This window comes from Coregonus clupeaformis, chromosome 1 (assembly GCF_020615455.1).
Source record: "Coregonus clupeaformis isolate EN_2021a chromosome 1, ASM2061545v1, whole genome shotgun sequence".
In the NCBI taxonomy this organism is placed as follows: Eukaryota; Metazoa; Chordata; class Actinopteri; order Salmoniformes; family Salmonidae; genus Coregonus; species Coregonus clupeaformis.
In genome coordinates, this window is record NC_059192.1 from 60,190,921 (window position 1) to 60,215,125 (window position 24,205).

Here is a 24,205-nt window from a genome sequence, read left to right on the forward strand (position 1 = left end):
CCTCTGGATCATCCAGATGGTCTTTGGCAAAATTCAGACAGGCCTGGACATGCGCTGGCTTGAGCAGGGGGACCTTGCGTGCGCAGCAGGATTTTAATCCATGACGGCGTAGTGTGTTACTAATGGTTTTCTTTGAGACTGTGGTCCCAGCTCTCTTCAGGTCATTGACCAGGTCCTGCCGTGTAGTTCTGGGCTGATCCCTCACCTTCCTCATGATCATTGATGCCCCATGAGGTGAGATCTTGCATGGAGCCCCAGACCGAGGGTGATTGACCGTCATCTTGAACTTCTTCCATTTTCTAATAAATGCGCCAACAGTTGTTGCCTTCTCACCAAGCTGCTTGCCTATTGTCCTGTTGCCCATCCCAGCCTTGTGCAGGTCTACAATTTTATCCCTGATGTCCTTACACAGCTCTCTGGTCTTGGCCATTGTGGAGAGGTTGGAGTCTGTTTGATTGAATGTGTGGACAGGTGTCTTTTATACAGGTAACGAGTTCAAACAGGTGCAGTTAATACAGGTAATGAGTGGACAACAGGAGGACTTCTTAAAGAAAAACGAACAGGTCTGTGAGAGCCGGAATTCTTACTGGTTGGTAGGTGATCAACTATTTATGTCATGCAATAAAATGCAAATTAATTACTTAAAAATCATACAATGTGATTTTCTGGATTTTTGTTTTAGATTCCGCCTTTTACAGTTGAAGTGTACCTATGATAAAAATTACAGACCTCTACATGCTTTGTAAGTAGGAAAACCTGCAAAATAGGCAGTGTATCAAATACTTGTTCTCCCCACTGTATTTATGCGATTGGATGAGACCCGGCTCTCTTCATGAGACTAATTTGCATAAATGCACGCGATTGGATAGGACGCGGCCCAAGGCTGGTGTTTCTTCACCACTGCTAGAGACAGAGAGAGGCTACGCTGCACTTGGGAAACGGCGCCCGGTCGATCATGTTTGAAAGCAGTCTGAAATTAATTTACTGACTGTTTGGTGCTGTTCGGTCCGTATTGACCCTTTTCTGGGTCCGGACACGGACCGCGGTCCGCCATTTGAGTATGAATGGGCTAGGCCATCAGAAGATAGATAAAGACATCTGCCATTCAACTGTATTAGGGTAAAGGTTTGGAGTGACAGTGGAATCAACCAATTACATTTTGACTTAATGAGTGGGACCGTTAATACAAAAACGTATGGACATTTCTGCCTTCTTGAAGGCCAGCACATCACTGCGCAATAGCCAGCAGTAGTTTTCCCACGGTCTAGTTTGCAGCGGTTTGCAGAGACTACAGCAGGTGTTATCAAAGAGGATTGGTTAGCTTCTCCCTTTTCAAGAATAACTTTCAACAAGAAGCTAAGTTTCAAATGATCATCATCTGGTGAGTGGAACTGTGTTTTTTATTGCAGCGCGCTTCTTGTTGTCAGCCATCTCTTTGAAAATATGTTATGTGTGTGTGAAACATTGCATTTAAAGTGGAACTGACAGCATTTTAGCAACATGAAATCTTATTAAAATCTGTTCATATACACCCCCAGGAAGAATATGACACTTATGTTTTATTAATTATATATATATATATATATATATATATATATATATATATATATATATATATATATATTTTTTTTTTACAAGCGACCACTTAGATTTTTTTCATACATTTTTTGAATGTTTGGGAATTACATACTGTATAGCGTGCGTTTGGACAATTAATAGACAATGCAGTAAATAAAATGGAATAAAAACATCTGTCTTTTCCAGGACCGGAGTCTACACAGACCGGTGCACTATAGCCAATCAGAGCTACAGTAGACCTTTATACAAACAAGCCATTTGCCACATGGGACTGCCATCATTCATTTTGAACTGGACTGTGTGTTTACAGGCAGTTGCAACAGTGCGACTTTAGATCATTAGAAGGCATTCGCCAAAAGCCACAAAATACACCTGAATGAATTTCTGCAAATATGTTAACACCACGGGAGTCCTCTTAGATTTGGGAACTTTACAGTCCTATTGATCAAACAACCATGAAAAGGTAGGCTCTATCTCCCTCAGTTATGCACATCAACAACAACAAGTTCAACAACTAATGCTAGCCAGAGCAAGATGCGCTCAAATCTTACGAAGGAACATTAGATAAACCCTCTCAAACTTTTTCAGCTAGTTGGCCATCAAAATTGCACTGATAAACGAAGAGGAATTGTAGCCTCCTCGTCCTTATGCAGCTTGCCTGCCAATGCATGCCTGTGCACACCAAGCACCCAAGCTAACTGGCTAAAGTTGGCTAGCTTGCTAGCTAGCTATTTCCAGACACAAATGAGAGAACACCTCAGTCTGACCATTTTACTCGACGTAGCAGAGCTGGTTAGGCTGTTTACATGTTATCTAGAGTGTTCTTGACTAACTATTAGTTTTTTTTGCCTACGTTTACTGACACAGGTCATATTCAGCAGGTGTTGCACTTTTGTTGTTCTGCTCTGGCACACTCAGACAAGAGTTCTCTGAAATTGGAGTAGATAGCCAGAGTGAATTTGCGAACGCAATAAATATGCTAACTGTATAACAGTCGTTCAAGTTCCTGCTAGCTAACCAAATGACACCTGCATCTATCTAGCTAGCGCTCTGGTAGGAGGATGTCATGTCATTCCATTGGAGGAGTGGATGAGTGACTGACTTTTTCCCCTCATATCATTTTTCGGTGGCTATACACAGCTAGAGATGCAGGTGTCATTTATCTATCTAGCAAACGTTAGGCTCTGTGTTTTTAGCTTGCTACATAAATAGATACGCTAGCCTATTAGCCACATTATGACTGACTTGTGATCATTGCCCTTGCTAGGTTGATTGTATTGACATTCCCAGCCTTAGTTACATTCGTCTGTTTTTGTCCAGAATATTGAGTCATTGAAACTGAAACAGTGCATCGTGAATGGAGGCAGCAAACAATGTACCAGGACAGCTGTGATTTACATTTCAATGTACCAAGAAATGTATTGGTGAATTGTACTAATCATGCATTGAACTGCATTCATCTATTCTGCCAACAATGCCTTAGTGTACGTCATGGAATGTTGAGTCAAATATAACCTTTTTTATAAACCTATTTTAATTTGGTTTTGTAGCATAAACTGGGAATTTGATACATTTAACTGATATTATGATTGTCTGATCGTTTCATATCTGCAAAGTAGCTAAAACGCTGTCAGTTCCACTTTAAACTTTAGGTCACCAGTTGATTTTGTACACGGTCATACCTAGTTATAACCAGTTATAAACATAGGCGAGTACATCATTAAAAACTGTAATAACTGTTTCACCGAGTCGTGGCTGAACGAAGACATGAATAACATACAGCTGGCGGGTTATACACTGTATCAGCAGGATAGAACAGCAGCCTCTGGTAAGACAAGGGGTGGCGGTCTATGTATATTTGTAAACAACAGCTGGTGCACGATATCTAAGGAAGTCTTGAGGTTTTGCTCGCCTGAGGTAGAGAATCTCATGATAAGCTGTCGACCACACTATCTACGAAGAAAGTTTTCATCTATATTCTTCGTAGATGTATATTTACCACCACAAACCGATGCTAGCACTAAGACCGCACTATATGAACTGTATATGGCCATAAGCAAACATGAAAACGCTCATCCAAAGGCGCCGCTCCTAGTGGCCGGGGACTTTAATGCAGGGAAACTTAAATCAGTTTTACCTCATTTCTACCAGCATGTTAAATGTGCAACCAGAGGGAAAAAAAAAAACTCTAGACCACCTTTACTCCACACACAGATGTGTACAAAGCTCTCCCTCTCCCTCGTCCTCCATTTGGCAAATCTGACCATAATTCTATCATCCTGATTCCTGCTACAAGCAAAAACTAAAGCAGGAAGCACCAGTGACTCAGTGAATAAAAAAGTGGTCAGATGAAGCAGATGCTAAGCTACAGGACTGTTTTGCTAGCAAAGACTTGAATATGTTCCGGGATTCTTCCGATGGCATTGAGGAGTACACCACGTCAGTCACTGGCTTCATCAATAAGTGCATCGATGACGCACTTATTATACGTACATACCCCAACCAGAAGCCATTGATTACAGGCAACATCCGCACTGAGCTAAAGGGTAGAGCCGCCGCTTTCAAGGAGCAGGCCTTTAACCCGGAAGCTTATAAGAAATCCCGCTATGCCCGCCGACGAACCATCAAACAGGCAAAGTGTCAATACAGGAATAAGAACGAATCGTACTACACCGGCTCCGACGCTTGTCGGATGTGGCAGGGCTTGCAAACTATTACAGACTACAAAGGGAAGCACAGCCGCGAGCTGCCCAATGACACAAGCCTACCAGGCGAGCTAAATTACTTATATGCTCGCTTCAAGCAAGTAACACTGAAACATGCATGGGAGCATCAGCTGTTCCGGACGACTGTGTGATCATGCTCTCTGTAGCCGATGTGCGTAAGACCTTTATACCGGTCAACATTCTCAAGGCCGCAGGGCCAGACGGATTACCAGGACGTGTCCTCCAAGCATGCGCTGACCAACTGGCAAGTGTCTTCACTGACATTTTCAACCTCTCCCTGTCTGAGTCTGTAATACCAACATGTTTCAAGCAGACCACCATAGTCCCTGTGCCCAAGAACACTAAGGTAACCTGCCTAAATGACTACCGACCCGTAGCACTCACAACTGTAGCCATAAAGTGTTTTGAAAAATTGGTCATTGCTCACATCAACACCATTATCCCAGAAACCCTACACCCACTCCAATTTGCATACCGCCCCAACAGATCCACAGATTATGCAATCTCTATTGCGCTCCACACTGCCCTTTCACACCTGGATGAAAGGAACACCTCTGTGAGAATGCTATTCATTGACTACAGCTCAGCGTTCAACACCATAGTGCCCTCAAAGCTCATCACTAAGCTAACGACCCTGGGACTAAACACCTCCCTCTGCAACTGGATCCTGGACTTCCTGACGGGCCGCCCCCAGCTGGTAAGGGTAGGTAACAACACATCCGCCACACTGATCCTCAACACGGGGGCCCCTCAGGGGTGCGTGCTCAGTCCCCTCCTGTACTCCCTGTTCACTCATGACTGTATGTCCACGCACGACTCCAACACCATCATTTAGTTTGCCGATGACACAACAGTGGTAGGCCTGATCACCGACAACGACGAGACAGCCTATAGGGAGGAGGTCAGAAACCAGGCCGTGTGGTGCCAGGACAACAACCTCTCCCTCAACGTGATCAAGACAAAGGAGATGATTGTGGACTACAGGAAAAAGAAGATGACCGAGCACGCCCCCATTCTCATCGATGGGGCTGTAGTGGAGCAGGTTGAGAGCTTCAAGTTCCTTGGTGTCCACATCACCAACAAACTAACATGGTCCAAGCACACCAAGACAGTCGTGAAGAGGACACGACAAAACCTATTCCCCCTAAGGAGACTGAAAAGATTTGGCATGGGTCCTCAGATCCTCAAAATGTTCTACAGCTGCACCATCGAGAGCATCCTGACTGGTTGCATCACTGCCTGGTATGCTGGTAAGGCACTACAGGGGGTAGTGCGTATGACCCAGTACATCACTGGGGCCAAGCTTCCTGTCATCCAGGACCTATATACCAGGTGGTGTCAGAGGAAGGCCCTAAAAATTGTCAAAGACTCCAGCCACCCTAGTCATAGACTGTTCTCTCTGCTACCGCACGGCAAGCGGTACTGGAGCGCCAAGTCTAGGTCCAAGAGGCTTCTAAACAGCTTCTACCCCCAAGCCATAAGACTCCTGAACATCTAATCAAATGCCTACCCAGACTATTAGCCCCCTTTTACGCTTCTGCTACTCTCTGTTTATTATCTATGCATAGTCACTTTAATAACTCTACCTACATGTACATATTACCTCAATTACCTCGACTAATAATAATAATATAATAATATGCCATTTAGCAGACGCTTTTATCCAAAGCGACTTACAGTCATGTGTATAAAACTGCATTGTTGGTTAAGAGCTTGTACGTAAGCATTTCACTGTTGTATTCTGCGCATGTGACAAATAAAATTTGCTTTGATTTGAATTGGGAGATCTCCTTCAAACCCTCTGCACCTTGATTTAACAGTGATCTACGTTCTAAAAAAGCTGCTGTGCATAAACTGGAAAGAAGATGGAGGAAAACAAACCTATCTGTGCATGCCCTGGCATATTATCAGACTGCACATATACCAATCTCATTGCAATGTCTTAATTCACATAATGTGCCTAATTCCCTGAAAACTGCCTCCATTACACTGATCTTGAAAAAACCTTGACTTGACCCCAGACCAATTTTGTTTGGTATAACAGAATCGTTCAAATGGACACCGAAAGACATTGAGACATTATTTTACTGTAATAGAGGAGACGCTACCCTTTTTATGTCTCAACTCCTCAAATTGGAAGCACTGCTTCAAGGCCTCTTTGCCAAAGGGCCTGAAGCGGTCTCTTGTGTAGCTTTGCAGGATGGCGGGCTCTGAGTGGTAGGTAACCAGCACAATCTCTGGTAATTAGCCACATTTTGGAAAGTTAGCTAGCTAGCTGCCTACTTGCAGCACCGATGGCTGGCTAGCTAGCTAGCTTGTTCTTGGGAAACAACATACATTTATCAGCTAGCATTTATTATACATGTGTTGTGTCATCAAATTTGTTTTTTAGAAACTCTGATATTTAGCTAGCTAGCTAGTTGTCTGACTAGCTGTTTGAATGGCAGCCCATGACATTGATTGGCAATTGCTAACTAACTAGCTAGATCATACAGTATAACTCATTATCAGTATTCGTGATTATTATTTACATTTTAGTCATTTAGCAGACACTCTTATCCAGAGCGACTTAAAGTAGTGAGTGCATACATTTTCATAAATTTTTTATACTGGTCCACCGTGGGAATTGAATCCACAACCCTGGTGTTGCAAACACCATGTTCTACCAACTGAGCTACACGGGACACATTTACATCAATGTTTATTCCCCAGATATACAAGTGTCATCTCCACATCATGTCAGTATCATTTATGTCATTTCTTAAAAGGAAAAGGACTTAGAAAAGCCATGTATGTAGCTTGTCATGCATTCAGTAAGGGTTGTGAACTGATGTCATCCACGCATTCTATTGCCAGAATATGACACCTTCAACAAAAAGTCGGAATGACGGCCAAAATGTCGTGATGTACAAAAATGTTGTTGAAGCTTATTTAAGTCTAAATGGAATTTATATGGAGACCTTTGCCTATCACCTTTAATGGGGCAATCTGCAGTTGCTACATAATTTTTTTGACATATAAATTAATGATATGTAGCCTACCCATTGATTCTTGAAGAAGATAACTTATAAAGTCCTTATGAGCTTAGTTCATCTGTAATACCCCATCAGAACCCATAATATAAGCTTGTTTCACTACAATGTTTGTAAACAAAGTAAATGTCAACAAACACTGTTTAGCCTCAAAACATGGTTCAAAGTATAATTTTGATATCATGAATGGTCAGTCCTTGATGGTCAGTCCCTGCTCGTCGAACATCTCATTCCAAATAATGGGCATTAATATGGAGTTGGTCCCCACTTTGCTGCTATAACAGCCTCCACTCTTCTGGGAAGACTTTCCACTAGATGTCAGCCACAAGAGCATTAGTGAGATCGGGCACTGATGTTTGCTTATTAGTCCTGGCTCGCAGTCGGCATTCCAATTCATCCCAAAGGTGTTCGATGGGTTGAGGTCAGGGCTCTGTGCTGGCCAGTCAAGTTCTTCCACACCGATCTAGACAAACCATTTCTGTATGGACCTCGCTTTGTGCACAGGGGCATTGTCATGCTGAAACAGGAAAGGGCCTTCCCCAAACTGTTGCCACAAAGTTGGAAGCACAGAATCGTCTAGAATGTAATTGTATGCTGTAGCGTTAAGATTCTCCTTCACTGGAACTAAGGGGCCTAGCCCGAACCATGAAAAACAGCCCCAGACCATTATTCCTCCCTCACCAAACTTTACAGTTGGCACTATGCTTTCAGGCAGGTAGCGTTCTCCTGTCATCCGCCAAACCCAGATTCGTCCATTGGAATGCCAGATGGTGAAGCGTGAGCGTGATTCATCACTCCAGAGAATGTGCTTCCACTGCTCAAGAGTCCAATGGCGGTAAGCTTTACACAACTCCAGCCGACGGTTGGCATTGTGCATGGTGATCTTAGGTATGTGTGTGGCTGCTCGGCCATGGAAACCCATTTCATGACGCTCCCGACGAACAGTTCTTGTGCTGACGTTGCTTCCAGAGGCAATTTAGAACTCGGTAGTGAGTGTTTCAGCACTCAACGGTCCCATTCTGTGAGCTTGTGTGGCCTACCACTTCACGGCTGAGCAGTTGTTGCGCATAGACAATTCCACTTCACCATAACAGCACTGTCAGTTGACCGGGGCAGCTCTAGCAGGGCAGAAATTTGACGAACTGACTTGTTGGAAAGGATGCATCCTATGACGGTGCCACGTTGAAAGTCACTGAGCTCTTCAGGAAGGCCATTCTACTGCCAATGTTTGTCTATGGAGATTGCATGGCGGTGTGCTCGATTTTATACACCTGTCAACATCGGGTGTCTCACATGAGAGAAGCTGTGTTAAAATAAAAACACCACAAATACTAGGTACCTGCAGGAATAAGGAATAAACAGCCCAAGGAAAGAGTAAGAGAAAAGAAGAGAAGAGAGAGGGGCTTCACATTCTGTTTTCCTATGTCAATCAAAGTGAATCAGTTACTGTATTTAGGGGAAAATAACCATTTTCAGGTACATTAGAATTAATACTGACAACCACTCTACAATATGTCTTCCACACCCTATTTTTAACCAAATCTCTATGTTTGATTAAATGGCATGATATAGAAGTGTTCAGATACTTTTTTTGTGATTTCACTTGGTTTTGAGAAACTTACCCCACTAGCGATAGACCTCCGCAGGCTCATTTGGCAGTATGATGGCACACAGAAAACATGAACAAAGTCTCCAAAAACACCCAAGTAAACATTTTTTGAAACTGCAAAGCTCCCAGTATAGTAATGCAGGTCTTTAGGTGTTGTACACATGAAATTGTGTCATTCTTAACTTTATCCGGAATGTAATATTTCATTTTGTTAGACTCGATACTTTTCCATGAGCGTGCATTTTCGTTCCCATTGTGGTGATACTGATGTTTTCTCAGGACAATGCTTTCTACAGTGTCCAAATAGAGCCAAATAAATATGATCCGTTCTCATATTATTATAGCCCATTTAGGACATAACAAATATTTGTTATTATCTACAAAACAGACAAGTGCCATCTTTCATCTGCAGACTGCTTGTACGTGTGCATGTAGTGAGAGGAATGGAAAAGAGAAAGCGTGCGCACGCACGCTCACAGAAAACTATCACTCGAGTCCAACAAAATTGCATGTAATTTCAATAAAAATAGAGATTTGGTTAAAACAAACCAGAACCTGTCTGTTAATGCAGCTGTTCTGAAGGAGTCCACTTCCTCTCACTCCCCTGACTCACTGTAAGTGACGATATGGACTTGATTTGTTCTCAGAGAGATTCATCTAAGCTTGTGCATATGTGGTGGACAGTGGTGAATGCAAGTGGCTAGCCGGAAGATTAAAGTAATGCCATTATAATGCATTCAAATCATCTTATATAAGGCCAGGAAGACCTCTAATTGAGAAGCTGGCAGTCTACTTCTCAACAGTAGGCTATAGGAAATCATCAACAGTGCACTATGGAAGCCAGGTGAATCTTACCACAACCACACACACACAAACACACTCGTGTCCTAGGATAAGTTCACACTGCCATCAAGTGGAGTCATAGATGTATTGCAAGACAGCTAAACTAGGATGATGACTGTGATTTGAATTGTCTTGGGAAAAACAGAGTTTTCTGACTCTGTTCTCATTAGTGTTATGAAGCTCTTTTACAACACAGGATAATAAGACGTTTGTCTGGTTAATCCAACGCCAGACGACAGATCATCAAAGCTGTCTGTTAAGATACTTATCTGTCTAGATGTCAGTTCAGGACAGGGCAGGGCAGGGTACCAGGCCCTCTGGAATACCCTGCCCAGGAATTATTCTGCATGTCTTACATCCTTCTTCTGGTCTATGTGCCAGACTGGTATTCATTGTCTATTCCTACATTATAACATGATAGAAAGAGAGTTAGACTCATTCTATTTAATGAGCCAATTCTCTCTATTATCTAATATACCAGATACACTTCAAAGTCAGACTTCCCATGAAGCTAATCAGTCTGCAGACGACTCTCTTTCCCACTCCATTCATATTTATCTCGTTCTCTGTCTAACTCCCTTGCTCCCGCTTTATCATAACTTTCTCTTAACTATTTATCTGGAATAGTCTTAATGATACACAACATTGAATGTGTTGAAGGTTGTTGTGTTTCTACTCAATCTAAACTTATTTATTAGTGCAACAATGGCTTTGCCCAGTTGCCCACAAGGTGTTGCCCTACATACATGCTTTAATTTGCTGTGTATGCACTGAATCAAATGTTCCAAACTAATGCAGCAAATCTCAAGGATGCTTTGACTTTTCTAATAGGCCAAACAATTATGACACAGTATGTTAGATGGACTTTATCCTACTAAGCCTACCAGACACAATATTTATTTTATTGTAATTGTATCTGTACAATGATTTTCTAGTCAGAAAGTCACCCACTCAGAACAGTTGGCATCCCCAGACAGCTCTCTCATCAATACACACAGTCTCAGTAGTCTTTAAATCACTGTTAGGACAACAGTTCCGTGTCTACATGTAATGGTAAACCCCAGAAGGAGGGAAGAAAATACAAAGCTGATTAACTTATTTAAATCCCTGTCATTAAGCTTTTTAAACATTCCAGAGCCAATGGCACCAGAATGCAGAGAGGAAAACAGGAAAAACAGTCTGATTATCTTCAGGAGATCATATGTGACTTGTAAGGAGCTATGCAGACGTTCCAGAATCTGGGAACCCCGAGGGAGGGAGACCTTGGTTGGGAGTGGGTGGCTGGCAGCCTTGGCATTCCTGTTACCTTTCTGTCCCAAGTCTTTGTTCTCCTAATGCCTATTAAGGATCCAATTAACCAAATATTAGCAGCGGGATCAAGGGCAGGTAGGCATGCTGGGAGGACAAGACTGACACAATAGGGTCAAAGGTACACACTGTATCAGGCCTCTGGTGAATAACAACACTAGTCAATCAGATGAAATAAGTATGTATTGTACTGTGCATGATACATAAATGACAGTACATCATTACTAGTCAGTGATACTATATCAAGTGAATGCTAGGTGGAAGATAAGGCAATTGTGGACAATGAAACCCTCCAACGATATTGTCAGTTTTGCCACATCTAAACAATGACTCTCATGACTCTATTTTTGTTCTTACTGTATCTGACCAGCCAGGTAAATATACACTACCGGTCAAAAGTTTTAGAACACCTACTCAGTGTGTTTCTTTATTTGTACTATTTTCTACATTGTAGAATAATAGTGAACACTTCAAAACTATGAAATAACACATATGGAATCATGTAGTAACCAAAAAACTGTTAAACAAATCAAAATATATTTTATATTTGAGATTCTTCAAAGTAGCCACCCTTTGCTTTGATGACAGCTTTGCACACTCTTGGCATTCTCTCAACCAGCTTCACCTGGAATGCTTTTCCAACAGTCTTGAAGGAGTTCCCACATATGCTGAGCACTTTTTGGATGCTTTTCCTTCACTCTGCGGTCCGTCCCAAACCATCTCAATTTGGTTGAGGTCGGGGGATTGTGGCGGCCAGGTCATCTGATGTAGCACTCTATCACTCTCCTTCTTGGTCAAATAGCCCTTACACAGCCTGGAGGTGTGTTGGGTCACTGTCCTGTTGAAAAACAAATGATAATCCCACTAAGCCAAAGCCAGATGGGATGGCGTATCGCTGCAGAATGCTGTGGTAGCCATGCTGGTTAATTGTGCCTTGAATTCTAAATATATCACAGACAGTGTCACCAGCAAAGCACCCCCACACCATAACGCCTCCTCCTCCATGCTTTACGGTGGGAAATACACATGCGGAGATCATCCGTTCACCCACAATGCGTCTCACAAAGACACGGTGGTTGGAACCAAAAATCTCAAGTTGGACTCCAGACCAAAGGACAAATTTCCACCGGTCTAATGTCCATTGCTCGTGTTTCTTGGGCCAAGCAAGTCTCTTCTTATTATTGGAGTCCTTTAGAAGTGGTTTATTTGCAGCAATTCGATCATAAAGGCCTGATTCACACAGTCTCCTCTGAACAGTTGATGTTGACATGTGTCTGTGACTTGAACTCTGTGAAGCATTTATTTCTGAGGCTGGTAACTCTAAGGAACTTATCCTCTGCAGAAGAGGTAACTCTGGGTCTTCCATTCCAGTGGCGGTCCTCATGAGAGGCAGTTTCATCATAGCGCTTCTTGGTTTTTGCGACTGCACTTGAAGAAACTTTCAAAGTTCTTGACATTTTCCGTATTGACTGACCTTCATGTCTTCAAGTAATGATGGACTGTCATTTCTCTTTGCTTAGTTGAGCTGTTCTTGCCATAATATGTACTTGGTCTTTTACCAAAAAGGGCTATCTTCTGTATACCCCCCACCCCCCCTACCTTGTTTAACACTTATTTGGTTAATAAATGATTCCATATGTGTTATTTCATAGTTTTGATGTCTTCACTATTATTCTACAATGTAGAAAATAGTAAAAATAAAGAAAACCCCTTGAATGAGTAGGTGTTCTAAAACTTTTGACCGGTAGTATAGGTGTTTTCATGTGTGTATGAATTTGGTACCCTGGGGCAAACCAAGCGTTGACTCACTATGCTGTTGAGGTGGTCTGAGTCGTCGTAGCGCTCACATGGGTGCATGCTCCGTCCTAGGGGATCCAGATCCTCCTCGTCCCACATGTAGGTGCCCTCTGAGCTGTTGGAGAGGGACAGCTCCAGAGATGAGCTGCTCTGGAGGAAGTCTCCCCTCTCTGGGGACTTGATGCCAAGGGATGCCCTCACCCCCACTTCTTCCTTCTGCCCTGCACAGGGGACACACACAGGTCAAACAGTTCATACTGTACCTTTTACTGACTGTCAGGAATCGCGGGACTGGAGTAGTGTTATTAAGAGCACTAGAGTTGTCAATTGTGGCAACTAGTAATAACAAATCACAACAGTACATTTACATTTACATCATTTAGCAGACGCTCTTATCCAGAGCGACTTACAAATTGGTGCATTCACCTTATAGCCAGTGGGATAACCACTTTACAATATGTTTTATTTATTTATTTATTTAAAAAAACGATTACTTTATCCAATCCCAGGTATTCCTTAAAGAGGTGGGGTTTCAAGTGTCTCCGGAAGGTGAAGACGATGTGATTCTAGCAGGGTTTTTTTTAAGCCTACCTGAGAGGCCCATCACAGCCCAGTCCATGGTCTCATTCAGGAAGCTACGCAGGCGGATCTGAGTGGCAGTACTACCTCTCTTCCTGTTGTCAGGTACATCCCCGTCCCCATCAGTCAGGTTATCAAAGTCATCCAAGAACTCCTCGCTGGTGTCTCCTCGAGAGAGAGATGAGGCTGAGGAGAGAGACATGTCTTCTAGCCCCTCCCCTGTCCCCCTGAGCTGCCCCCCTGAGGTCCTGTCACTGTCACTGAGGGGATCTGGGGTGAGGGTGAGGGGGGTTGACTCTGCCCTATCCCCACCCCCCACCCCTCCAGACCTGACCTCCCCTGTCACCCTCCCTGTAAACAGGGGTTTCTGCTGCTTGGCCTGGCCAGACCGTGTCAGTCTATAGCCCAGAGCAGAGGGCTTGTTAAGAACACAGTTGGGGAGGAGAGGCTTTTTCAGGGCACTAGGGGTTGTGGAGGGGGAGCAGGCTGAAGAGGGTCTCCTAGGATACTGAAGCTCCCCCATCCCCATCCCCATCCCCAGTCCCAGCCCCAGCGCCATCCCCAGGCCGAGGCCCATCCCCAGGCCCAGCCTTCCGTTCGACATCTGGGGGGGTTTGATGTGGTTTGTCCTGGGTGGTTGTAGCTGAGTGTTGGCCAGAGGCTTGGCCAGCTCCACTGTCCGATTAAAGGAAAAGGAGGATGCCATAGGCAGGTTGGTCGGGGATGGGATCTGCTTGAAGTGGGTGAAACTTTGTGAGCGCACCATGCTGTCCTGCACGATGGACTTAAGGCTGTCACTGGATTGGCAGAGGCTGTCTCTAGAGCTGCTGCGAGGGAAGCTGGAGCTGGCCCGGGGCCTCACCAGGCCTGAGCCTGACCATCTTGAGCCAGCAGTAGCTCCATTCTGGCCTGGTTTGGGGCCCCCACAGAGGGAGGTGCTCTGCCCCTGTCTGGGCCCTGCCTTGGGGCTTGTCTTTGTGGGCTGGCGGGGGATGGCCTTGGGGGTAGAAGTAGAGGACACAGACAAACCAGACCTCCTGACCCCCTTAGGGGTGGACGGCGAGGGTTTCTTGATCTCCCTCCCCCCTGTGGAGCGCTGAGTCTGGGTCTTGTCCCCTCGCTCCTCTGGACATGCACCATCTTCAGGGTTAGTGGTGGTGGTGGGAGTACTACCACCGTCTTTTCTCCATTTTAGAGAGAAGGAAGAGGTACCGACCACCCAACTGGGTCTTGCTGGGGGGGTGGTCTTGCCATCTTGGGGTGGAGGGGTGGGCTGGGTGGTTCCATTGGGCAGGGGGCTGGTGACCCCTGTGGCTGGTCGGACCCCGAACATAGGCAGTCTGGACACCATGGCAGGCTTGATGGGAGCCTTCTTTTCCAACAGCTGCCTGCACAGTCATGGAGGTGCACAGTGTCACACAGGGCTGCAGAGAGAGAGAGGGAAAGAGAGAGAAAGAGACACAGAGAAAGAGAGACAGAGAGAGAGAGATAAAATGAAATTTAGGTACTAAAAAAATTGGTACTAAAGTCTGTTTGTCAGACCATGAGACATCCCGAAAATCGGTCTTCTAACGAAAACGTACAGTGAGGGAAAAAAGTATTTGATCCCCTGCTGATTTTGTATGTTTGCCCACTGACAACGACATCAACTTATTTTAATTGCTAACTTAAAACTATTATTCAAGATGAACTAGTGTCAATGTTGATTAATCACAGATCACAATTCTGCAATAAAGAGGGGAAGGGAATTGGTCTCTAATTTGTCTGTGTTTCTGTGTTGTATTCTCAGATAAACATGACCTTTTTGTTCAGTTGTAAGCTCTCCAATTAGTTTTATTTGAATTTCACTCTCTCTCAGGATATCAGCCATGTGAACCCATTTTGTAGCTGATGATAATGGGCCATAGGCCTACAGTATGATGGCATTAGCCTTATGGGCATTTGCAATGCAGCCCTTGACATTGTGCATCTGAAGCAGAGAGAATAGCTTAACTCTCAAACTGTTTACATATTGTTGAGCTATATGTTCTCAATTTAAGAACGACACCAGTAGACAATGTATATGACGCTAATCATTATACCAGAGTTGTACCTTGTGCTGACATGAAATTGTTTAGTGCAAATCCAACCCTTGTAATATAGGTAGTGAAATGTCTGGAAGCAGGAGATGATGGGATCCTTAGCTTAAAACATACACACAAATACTACTACCAAGTTCAATGCCAGATACTTTTCTCCCAGAAGGTCTGAGTGGCACTTGGAGGTGCCACCGTGATAATGAAGATGGTTTGCCAAAGACTACCACAACAATTACATTCTCTACGCTAAATGTTTTTAAATTGTAAAAGAAAGAAAGAATAGTTAGGCTATAAGAAATACATTTTATTCCATGGGGCAAGGCAAAGCAGAGAAGACACAAAATATTTGTTATTTCACCCATATAACAATATAGCCTATTATTAAAGTACAGTGTGTTTACAATATCATAAACAATAGTATTTTACATGTTGTTCCAAATTACATTTTATATATTCATACATGTGTACATAAATATATTAATGTGAAACGGTGTTTCTGTTTAATCAGCAGTTATTGCTACACCCTTCATTCAGTTTAAGAGGGAACTTTTGTCATGACGACCATCATATCTGGAAAAGGAAGTAGTAGAAGTAGAAATCGTACTGCTGCAGCATTGCTCATCTTCACAGTGGGAATCCAGTCGACATGGGTGTCTTGATAAAGGTCAGCTGGTGAACCTACTGTACATAAACAACAAATACAAAGCACACCTGATGTTAGAATATCACTTCTTCAGGTCACCTATACCCCAGGCGCCGAAGACGTGGATGTCGATTAAGGCAGCCCCCCGCACCTCTCTGATTCAGAGGTGTTGGGTTAAATGCGGAAGACACATTTCAGTTGAATGCATTCAGCTGTACAACTGACTAGGTATCCCCCTTTCCCTTCCCCTATACCATCAGGGCTGTTGATTGTTTGGTTGTGTTTAATTCATTCAGGTGTTCTAGCTTCATATATAGATTAAATATATTGTTGGCCTGGAACAACCAATAGTCAACACAGTAGGTTGTCCTATGGCAATGCCAAGGTAACGGAATTACGGTGACCTTTAACTTGAAAATGTATATCAAACAAAAACCATTGATTTCAAAGTTTAACAAACCGTACAACTCTATGCTACTTTGAACAAATTCCACAGAACATTTTACAAAAACACATTTACAGGAAGAACTATGCAGATACAACATTTGGTAACAGAGATTATATACGGGAGATTATATACAGTAATTATGTTACTAAACTTTGCATTTGCACAGTTTTTCCAGTAAATGTTGTTTGTTTGGCATACATTTTAAAGTGAAAAATCGGAGTCTCAGCATAATTCCGTACCAGTGTAATTGCCCCTTATTCAATTGAGGCCTTTGTCCTATGCTGTAATGTTCATATATTTTCTCAACAGATTATCATTGTGTCAGTGCCACTGGAAAGTTTTTTTTGGGACAATAATGTCTTCCTCCAGGCTAGATTAACGTAATATTGTACAATTTGTGTATCCCCTTCTCGTAGGCTTAGATTAGATGGTTGAATTCAAGACAAGGTCATTTTTATTGATCTGTTTGTCAGTATCAGCAGAGTAGGCCCTGTCATTTGTCATATCAAAAAATATATTCTGCTAATATCTCCAGTCATATTAAGTGAAATGTGTTTATAAAAGGCCACATCTTTCACGTGCAAAGAAAATAAAATAAATGTTTCTGATGTAGCCTGCAGGCCTATGCCACTAAGCGCTCAGCCATGCACAGTGATTAGACTGAGTTATTTTAATAGCCTTGTCACGCCCTGACTCAGGGGACTCATATATGTTGAGTCAGGGTGTGTATATTCTGTGTTGTGTATATTCTATGGTTGTCATTCTAGTATGTATAGTTCTATGTTGGCCGGTGTGGTTCCCAATCAGAGGCAGCTGTCGCTCGTTGTCTCTGATTGGGGATCATACTTAGGCAGCCTATTGGCACTGTTGAGTTGTGGGATCTTGTTCCGTGTAAGGTATGTTGTGTGTGCTACCTTGGACTTCACGTTTCGTTTCGTTTATTGTTTTGTCGTTGTGTTTATTTGGTTTAATAAACATGTACGTATATCATGCTGCGCCTTGGTCTGACCCGTCATTAGACGAACGTGACAGAAGATCCCACCAAACAAGGACCAAGCAGCGTGCCCAGGCGGAGCGGATGGCCATGTCACAGGTGGACAATTTGTGGTCATGGGATGAGATATTTGCGGGGAAATGACCATGGGCTAAGTTAGATGCCCAGGCAGGAGAGGAGCAATGGCAAAACGGAGGAGGCCGGTCGAGGAGGAAGGCCGAGAAGCAGCCCCAAGAAAAAAAAAATTGGGGGGCACACAGGGTGGTTGGCAGAGCCTAGGGTTAGAGCAGAGCCAACTCCCCGTACTCACGCGAAGAGGCATATGACTGGGCAAGCTCCGTGTTATGCGGAGCTACGTACTGTGTCGCCAGTGCGCCGGCACAGTCCTGTACGTCCTGTGCTTGCAACACGCACGTGCCGTGTGAAGATGGGCATCCAGCCAGGACGGGGTGTGCCGGCTCAACGCTCCTGGTCTCCAGTACGCCTCCTTGGTCCCGCATATCCTGCGCCAGTTCTACGAACTGTATCGCCAGTGCGCGTACACAGCCCAGTGCGTCCTGTGCCAGCACCCCGCACGTGTAGTGCGAAAGTGGGCAGCCAGCCAGGACGGGTTGTGCCAGCTCTCCGCTCTAGACCTCCAGTCCGCCTCCACAGTCCGGCCCGGCCTGTTCCTGCTCCTCGCACCAAGCCAGTGGTGCGCGTCGCCAGCCCGGCCCGGCCTGTTCCTGCTCCTCGCACCAAGCCAGTGGTGCGCGTCGCCAGCCCGGCCCGGCCTGTTCCTGCTCCTCGCACCAAGCCAGTGGTGCGCGTCGCCGGCCCGGCCTGTTCCTGCTCCTCGCACCATGCCAGTGGTGCGCATCGCCAGCCCGGCCCGGCCTGTTCCTGCTCCTCGCACGAAGCCAGTGGTGCGCGTCGCCAGTCCAGCCCGGCCCGTTCCTGCCCCTCGCACCAAGCCAGTGGTGCGTGTTCCTAGTCAGGTCCGGCACGTGCCTGCTCCTCGCACCAGACCAGTGGTGCGTTTGTCCAGTCCGGCACGGCCCGTGCCCGTTCCACCGGTGCCTGATCCAGCTCCAGTCAGCTGCGCCACTCCAGAGCCAGAGCAGTCCGCTCCACCGGGGTCCAGTCCAGCTCCGGTCAGCGGCTCCACTCCGGAGCCAGAGCAGTCCGCTCCACCGGTGCCTGGTCCGGCACCGGTCAGCTGCTCCACTCCGGAGCCAGAGCAGTCCGCTCCACCGGTGCCTGATCCAGTTCCGGTCAGCTGTTCCACTCCGGAGCCAGAGCAGTCCGCTCCACCGGTGCCTGATCCAGCTCCGGTCAGCTGCGCCACTCCGGAGCCAGAGCAGTCCGCTCCACCGGTGCCTGATCCAGCTCCGGTCAGCTGCGCAACTCCAGAGCCAGAGCAGTCCGCTCCACCGGTGCCTGATCCAGCTCCGGTCAGCGGCTCCAGTCCAGACCATGACGTCAGCCCCTCTCCAGGTTCGGGGTCTCCCACACCAGGGTCCAGACAGGGCCTGGCGTATCGTGGGAGGAAGGAGAGGGGAAGCAGCGCGCCGAGGTCCAGACCAGACCAGGGGCGCAACAGGGAGGCGGAGAGTATGAGGTCGTCACGCCCGGAGCCGGATCTGCCTCCGAGGCGGAATGCCCACCCGGCCCCTACCCTGTAAAGTGAAGGTTGTGCGGTCGGAGTCCGCACCTTTGGATCAGCTCCAGACCCATTACTAATAATTTGGATCAGCTCCAGAACAGAGGCTATATCGAGGCAGCACACGCCCACACACAGACGCACAAAGCAGCCCACTACATAATGATAATAATAAGTGCTGTTCTTAATACCCTGCTGCTGCTGCTATACGTGCCACTCCCCTTAAGAAGATAAGAAGGTCAGAGGGTCATGGAGGAGGGGGATTTGCATGTCAGGCTTATCAGACACAGGGATATTGTATGGTAAATTTCTTTCATGTGCGTGTGATGGGATAAGCTGCTAGACAATGTCTCTCTTGTCGCTCGTCCAAGTGTAAGGGCCATGCACACAGGCACCATTGTTTTTTCATTGTCTATCATCAGAGAAATCCCTCAAAAAGATTATGGGAACTATAGAAATTATGGGAACTATAGTGTAATGTGGCTCAAGAGTTGGTCAACTCAGACTATCAGACCATAATGAATTAATTAAATAATGAATAGGGGAGATATGTTAATAGAAGGAAGCCCTGCACGGGCATGAATTTTAAGCCCTACCCATGCCCGCGATGTTCAGGCTCTACCCTACCCAGGCGTGATTGCTTCTGCCAAATTTAAGGCCCGGCCCTGACCGAAACCCGAAATCAGAAATAACTTCCTCCGTTAGTATATCCATTAGCTGCTCCTCTCTGTCTGTCAATCGCTCCCTGCACAGAGTGTGCAAAGCTGTCATCAAGGCAAAAGGTTCCTACTTTAAAGAATCTCAAATATAAAATATATTTTATTTGTTTAAAAACATTTTGGTTACATGATTCCATATGTGTTATTTCATAGTTTTGATGTCTTCACTATTATTCTACAATGTAGAAAATAATACAAATAAAGAAAAACCCTTGAATGAGTATGTGTCCAAACTTTGGACTGGTACTGTATATGTAACAACATATCTGTAAAAAACAAAAATGTAAAAACAAAGTTACTTTTGTCCTTCGAAGAGGGGGGTGGATGGGCCAATAAAATAAAGAAAAATAAAGAGTATGCAAGTGGGATTAGGGTGGTGAGTTTCCCCTTACACCATTAAAAGCATTGAGTGTCTAGAAAAGTCCAATCAATTATTATTATTAAATGTTTTGCTATCTTCCATAACTTGAGGACCATGCCTTTGTACAGTGATGGAAACTGGTACAAAATACCAAAAAGGTGGTCTGTAAGGCTATGTTAAGTTCAATAAATAAAGTAAGTGACTTGGAGCCAAATAAAGTAACAGGGTTTAAGATTTCAGTAGCTCAGTGTCCCCTGTAGCTCAGTTGGTAGAGCATGGCGCTTGCAACGCCAGGGTTGTGGGTTTGTTTCCCACGGGGGGCCAGTATGAAAATGTACGCACTCACTAACTGTAAGTCGCTCTGGATAAGACCGTCTGCTAAATGACTAAAATGTAAATAAAAATCTGGCAATAACAATTTCTGTGAAACTGTGTAAGTTTTACTGTTGGATTACTTGTGGATTTTGAAAATAAAAATCTAAAATCAAGATAAAAGCAATGCAAATATTGGAGTAAACCTATTTTGGGTTAAGACAACCGATTATCACTTAGCATTTCGAACGGTTGGTTTTATTATAGCTAATAAATAACCAAATCATTGATGGATCACTAGGCAAAAGAAATGCATGTCTCTCGTCTGCCATTGCAAGCCGGTCAGCATAAGCGTCATCACACTCCCTCATCTGATTGATAGTTTCACACAAACTGTAAGCCGGCATACACGTCATCACACTCCCTCATCTACCACTGTATAGAAGAATGGCGCCGGAGGAGATGGCTGCCGTTGTACGGCTCCTAACCACTTGTGCTATTTTTTGTGTTTTTTTGCGTTGCTTGTAACTTATTTGGTACAAAATGTTTCTGCCACCGTCTCTTATGACCGAAAATTGCTTCTGGATATCAGTAAAGCGATTACTCACCTCGAACTGGACAAAGATTTTTTCTTTAACGAGTCGGACGCAAAGGATTTACTCCAGATACCGGACCAGGCCCAAATCCCCGTCATTCGCATGAAGAAAAGAAGCAGATACAGGGGACACAGGTCCGGGTGCCTTGTGAGAATTTGTCGGCGAGTGGGTAACCCGCCTCTACCATCCGTCCTATTGGCCAACATACAATCATTGGAGAATGAACTGGATGAGCTCCGTTCCAGACTATCCTACCAACGGGACATTAAAAACTGAAATATCTTGTGTTTCACCGAGTCGTGGCTGAACGACGACATGGATAATATACAGTTGGCTGGTTTTTCCATGCATCGGCAAGACAGAACAGCTGCCTCAGGTAAGACAAGGGGTGGCGGTCTGTGTCTATTTGTTAATAACAGCTGGTGCGCAAAATCAAATATTAAGGAAGTCTCAAGGTTTTGCTCGCCTGAGGTAGAGTATCTCATGATAAGCTGTAGACCACACTATTTACCAAGAGAGTTTTCATCGATATTCTTTGTAGCTGTCTATTTACCACCACAAGCCGATGGTGGCACTAAGACCGCACTCAACGAGCTGCATAAAGCCATAACCAAACAAGAAAATGCTCATCCAGAGGCAGCGATCCTAGTGGCTGGGGACTTTAATGCAGGGAAACTTAAATCCATTTTACCTAATTTCTAACAACAGAGGAAAAACAACTCTAGAACACCTTTACTCCACACACAGAGACGCGAACAAAGCTCTCTCTCGCCCTCCATTTGGCAAAACTGACCATAATTCTATCCTCCTGATTCCTGATTCCAAGCAAAAACTAAAGCAGGAAGTACCAGTGACTACCTCAATACGGAAGTGGTCAGATGACGCAGATGCTAAGCTACAGGACTGTTTTGCTAGCACAGACTGGAATATGTTCCGGGACTCATCCGATGGCATTGAGGAGTACACCACATCAGTCACCGGCTTCATCAATAAGTGCATCGATGCCGTTGTCCTCACAGTGACCGTACGTACATACCCCAACCAGAAGCCATGGACTACAGGTAACAGCCGCACTGAGCTAAAGGGTAGAGCTGCCGCTTACAAGGAGCAGGACTCTAACCCGGACGCTTATAAGAAATTCTGCTATGCCCTCAGACAAACCATCAAACAGGCAAAGCGTAAATACAGGACTGAGATTGAATCCTACTACACTGGCTCCGACGCTTGTCAGATGTAGTAGGGCATGCAAACTATTACAGACTACAAAGGGAAGCCCAGCCGCGAGCTGCCCAGTGACACAAGCCCACCAGATGAGCTAAATGACTTCTATGCGTGCTTCGAGGCAAGCAACACTGAAGCATGCATGAGAGAACCAGCTGTTCCGGACGACTGTGTGATCACGCTCACCGTAGCCGATGTGAGTATGACCTTTAAACAGGTCAACATTCACAAGTTCGCAGGGCCAGACGGATTACCAGGACGTGTACTCCGAGCATGCGCTGACCAACTGGCAAGTGTCTTCACTGACATTTTCAACCTGTCCCTGGCCGAGTCTGCAATACCTCCATGTTTCAAGCAGACCACCATAGTCCCTGTGCCCAAGAACACCAAGGTAACCGGCCTAAATGACTACTGACCCATAGCACTCACGTCTGTAGCCATGAAGTGCTTTGAAAGGCTGGTCCTGGCTCAAATCAACACCATCATCCCAGAAACCCTAGTCCCACTCCTATTTGCTTACCGTGCCAACAGTTCCACAGATGACGCAATCTCTATTGCACTCAACACTGCTCTTTCCCACCTGGACAAAAGGAACACCTACGTGAGAACGCTGTTCATTGACTACAGCTCAGCGTTCAACACCATAGTGCCCTCAAAGCTCATCACTAAGCTAAGGACACTGGGACTAAACACCTCCCTCTGCAACTGGATCCTGGACTTCCTGACGGGCCGCCCCCAGGTGGTAAGGTTAGGCAACAACACATCTTCCACGCTGATCCTCAACACGGGGTCCCCTCAGGGGTGCGTTCTTAGTCCCCTCCTGTACTCCCCCTTCACCCATGACTGCGTGGCCAAGCACGATTCCAACACCATCATTAACTTTGCCGACGACACAACGGTGTTAGGCCTGATCACCGACAACGATGAGACAGCCTATAGGGAGGAGGTCAGAGACCTGGCAGTGTGGTGCCAGGACAACAACCTCTCCCTCAACGTGATTAAGACAAAGGAGATGATCGTGGACTACAGGAAAAGGAGGGCTGAGCACGCCCACATTCTCATCGACGGGGCTGTAGTGGAGCAGGTTGAGAGCTTCAAGTTCCTTGGTGTCCACATCACCAACAAACTATCATGGTCCAAACACACCAAGACAGTCGTGAAGAGGGCACGACAACGCCTATTCCCCCTCAGCAGACTGAAAAGATTTGGCATGGGTCCTCAGATCCTCCAAAGGTTCTACAGCTGAACTATCGTGAGCATCCTGACTGGTTGCATCACTGCCTGGTATGGCAACTGCTCGGCCTCCGACTGCAAGGCGCTACAGAGAGCTCCATGCGTACGGCCAAGCTTCCTGCCATCCAGGACCTCTATAACAGGCGATGTCAGAGGAAGGCCCTAAAAATTGCCAAAGACTCCAGGCACCTTAGTCATAGACTGTTCTCTCTGCTACCGCACGGTAAGCGGTACCGGAGCACCAAGTCTAGGTCCAAAAGGCTTCTTAACAGCTTATACCCCCAAGCCATAAGACTGCTAATCAAATGGCTACCTGGACAATATTCATTGACTCCCCCCTTTTTTTTACGCTGCTGCTACTCGCTGTTTATTATCTAGCAGTCACTTTACCCCTATCTACATATACAGTGGGGGAAAAAAGTATTTAGTCAGCCACCAATTGTGCAAGTTCTCCCACTTAAAAAGATGAGACAGGCCTGTAATTTT

The 24,205-nt window shown here is 45.3% G+C and overlaps 1 protein-coding gene across 1 annotated transcript in view; it reads right to left on the reverse strand.

The window, feature by feature from the left end:
* The window catches only part of LOC121571332 (serine-rich coiled-coil domain-containing protein 2-like), a 121,247-nt gene extending 101,896 nt beyond the window's left edge, over positions 1-19,351 (reverse strand). The window contains exons 1-3 of the mRNA XM_045210938.1: positions 19,329-19,351; positions 13,485-14,860; positions 12,906-13,114 (exon numbers count right to left, since the gene is read on the reverse strand). Of these exons, the coding sequence (XP_045066873.1) occupies positions 12,906-13,114; positions 13,485-14,860; positions 19,329-19,351 (1,608 nt within the window). The remainder of the gene's footprint in view (positions 1-12,905; positions 13,115-13,484; positions 14,861-19,328) is intronic.
* Between the last annotated feature and the right edge of the window lie 4,854 nt (positions 19,352-24,205).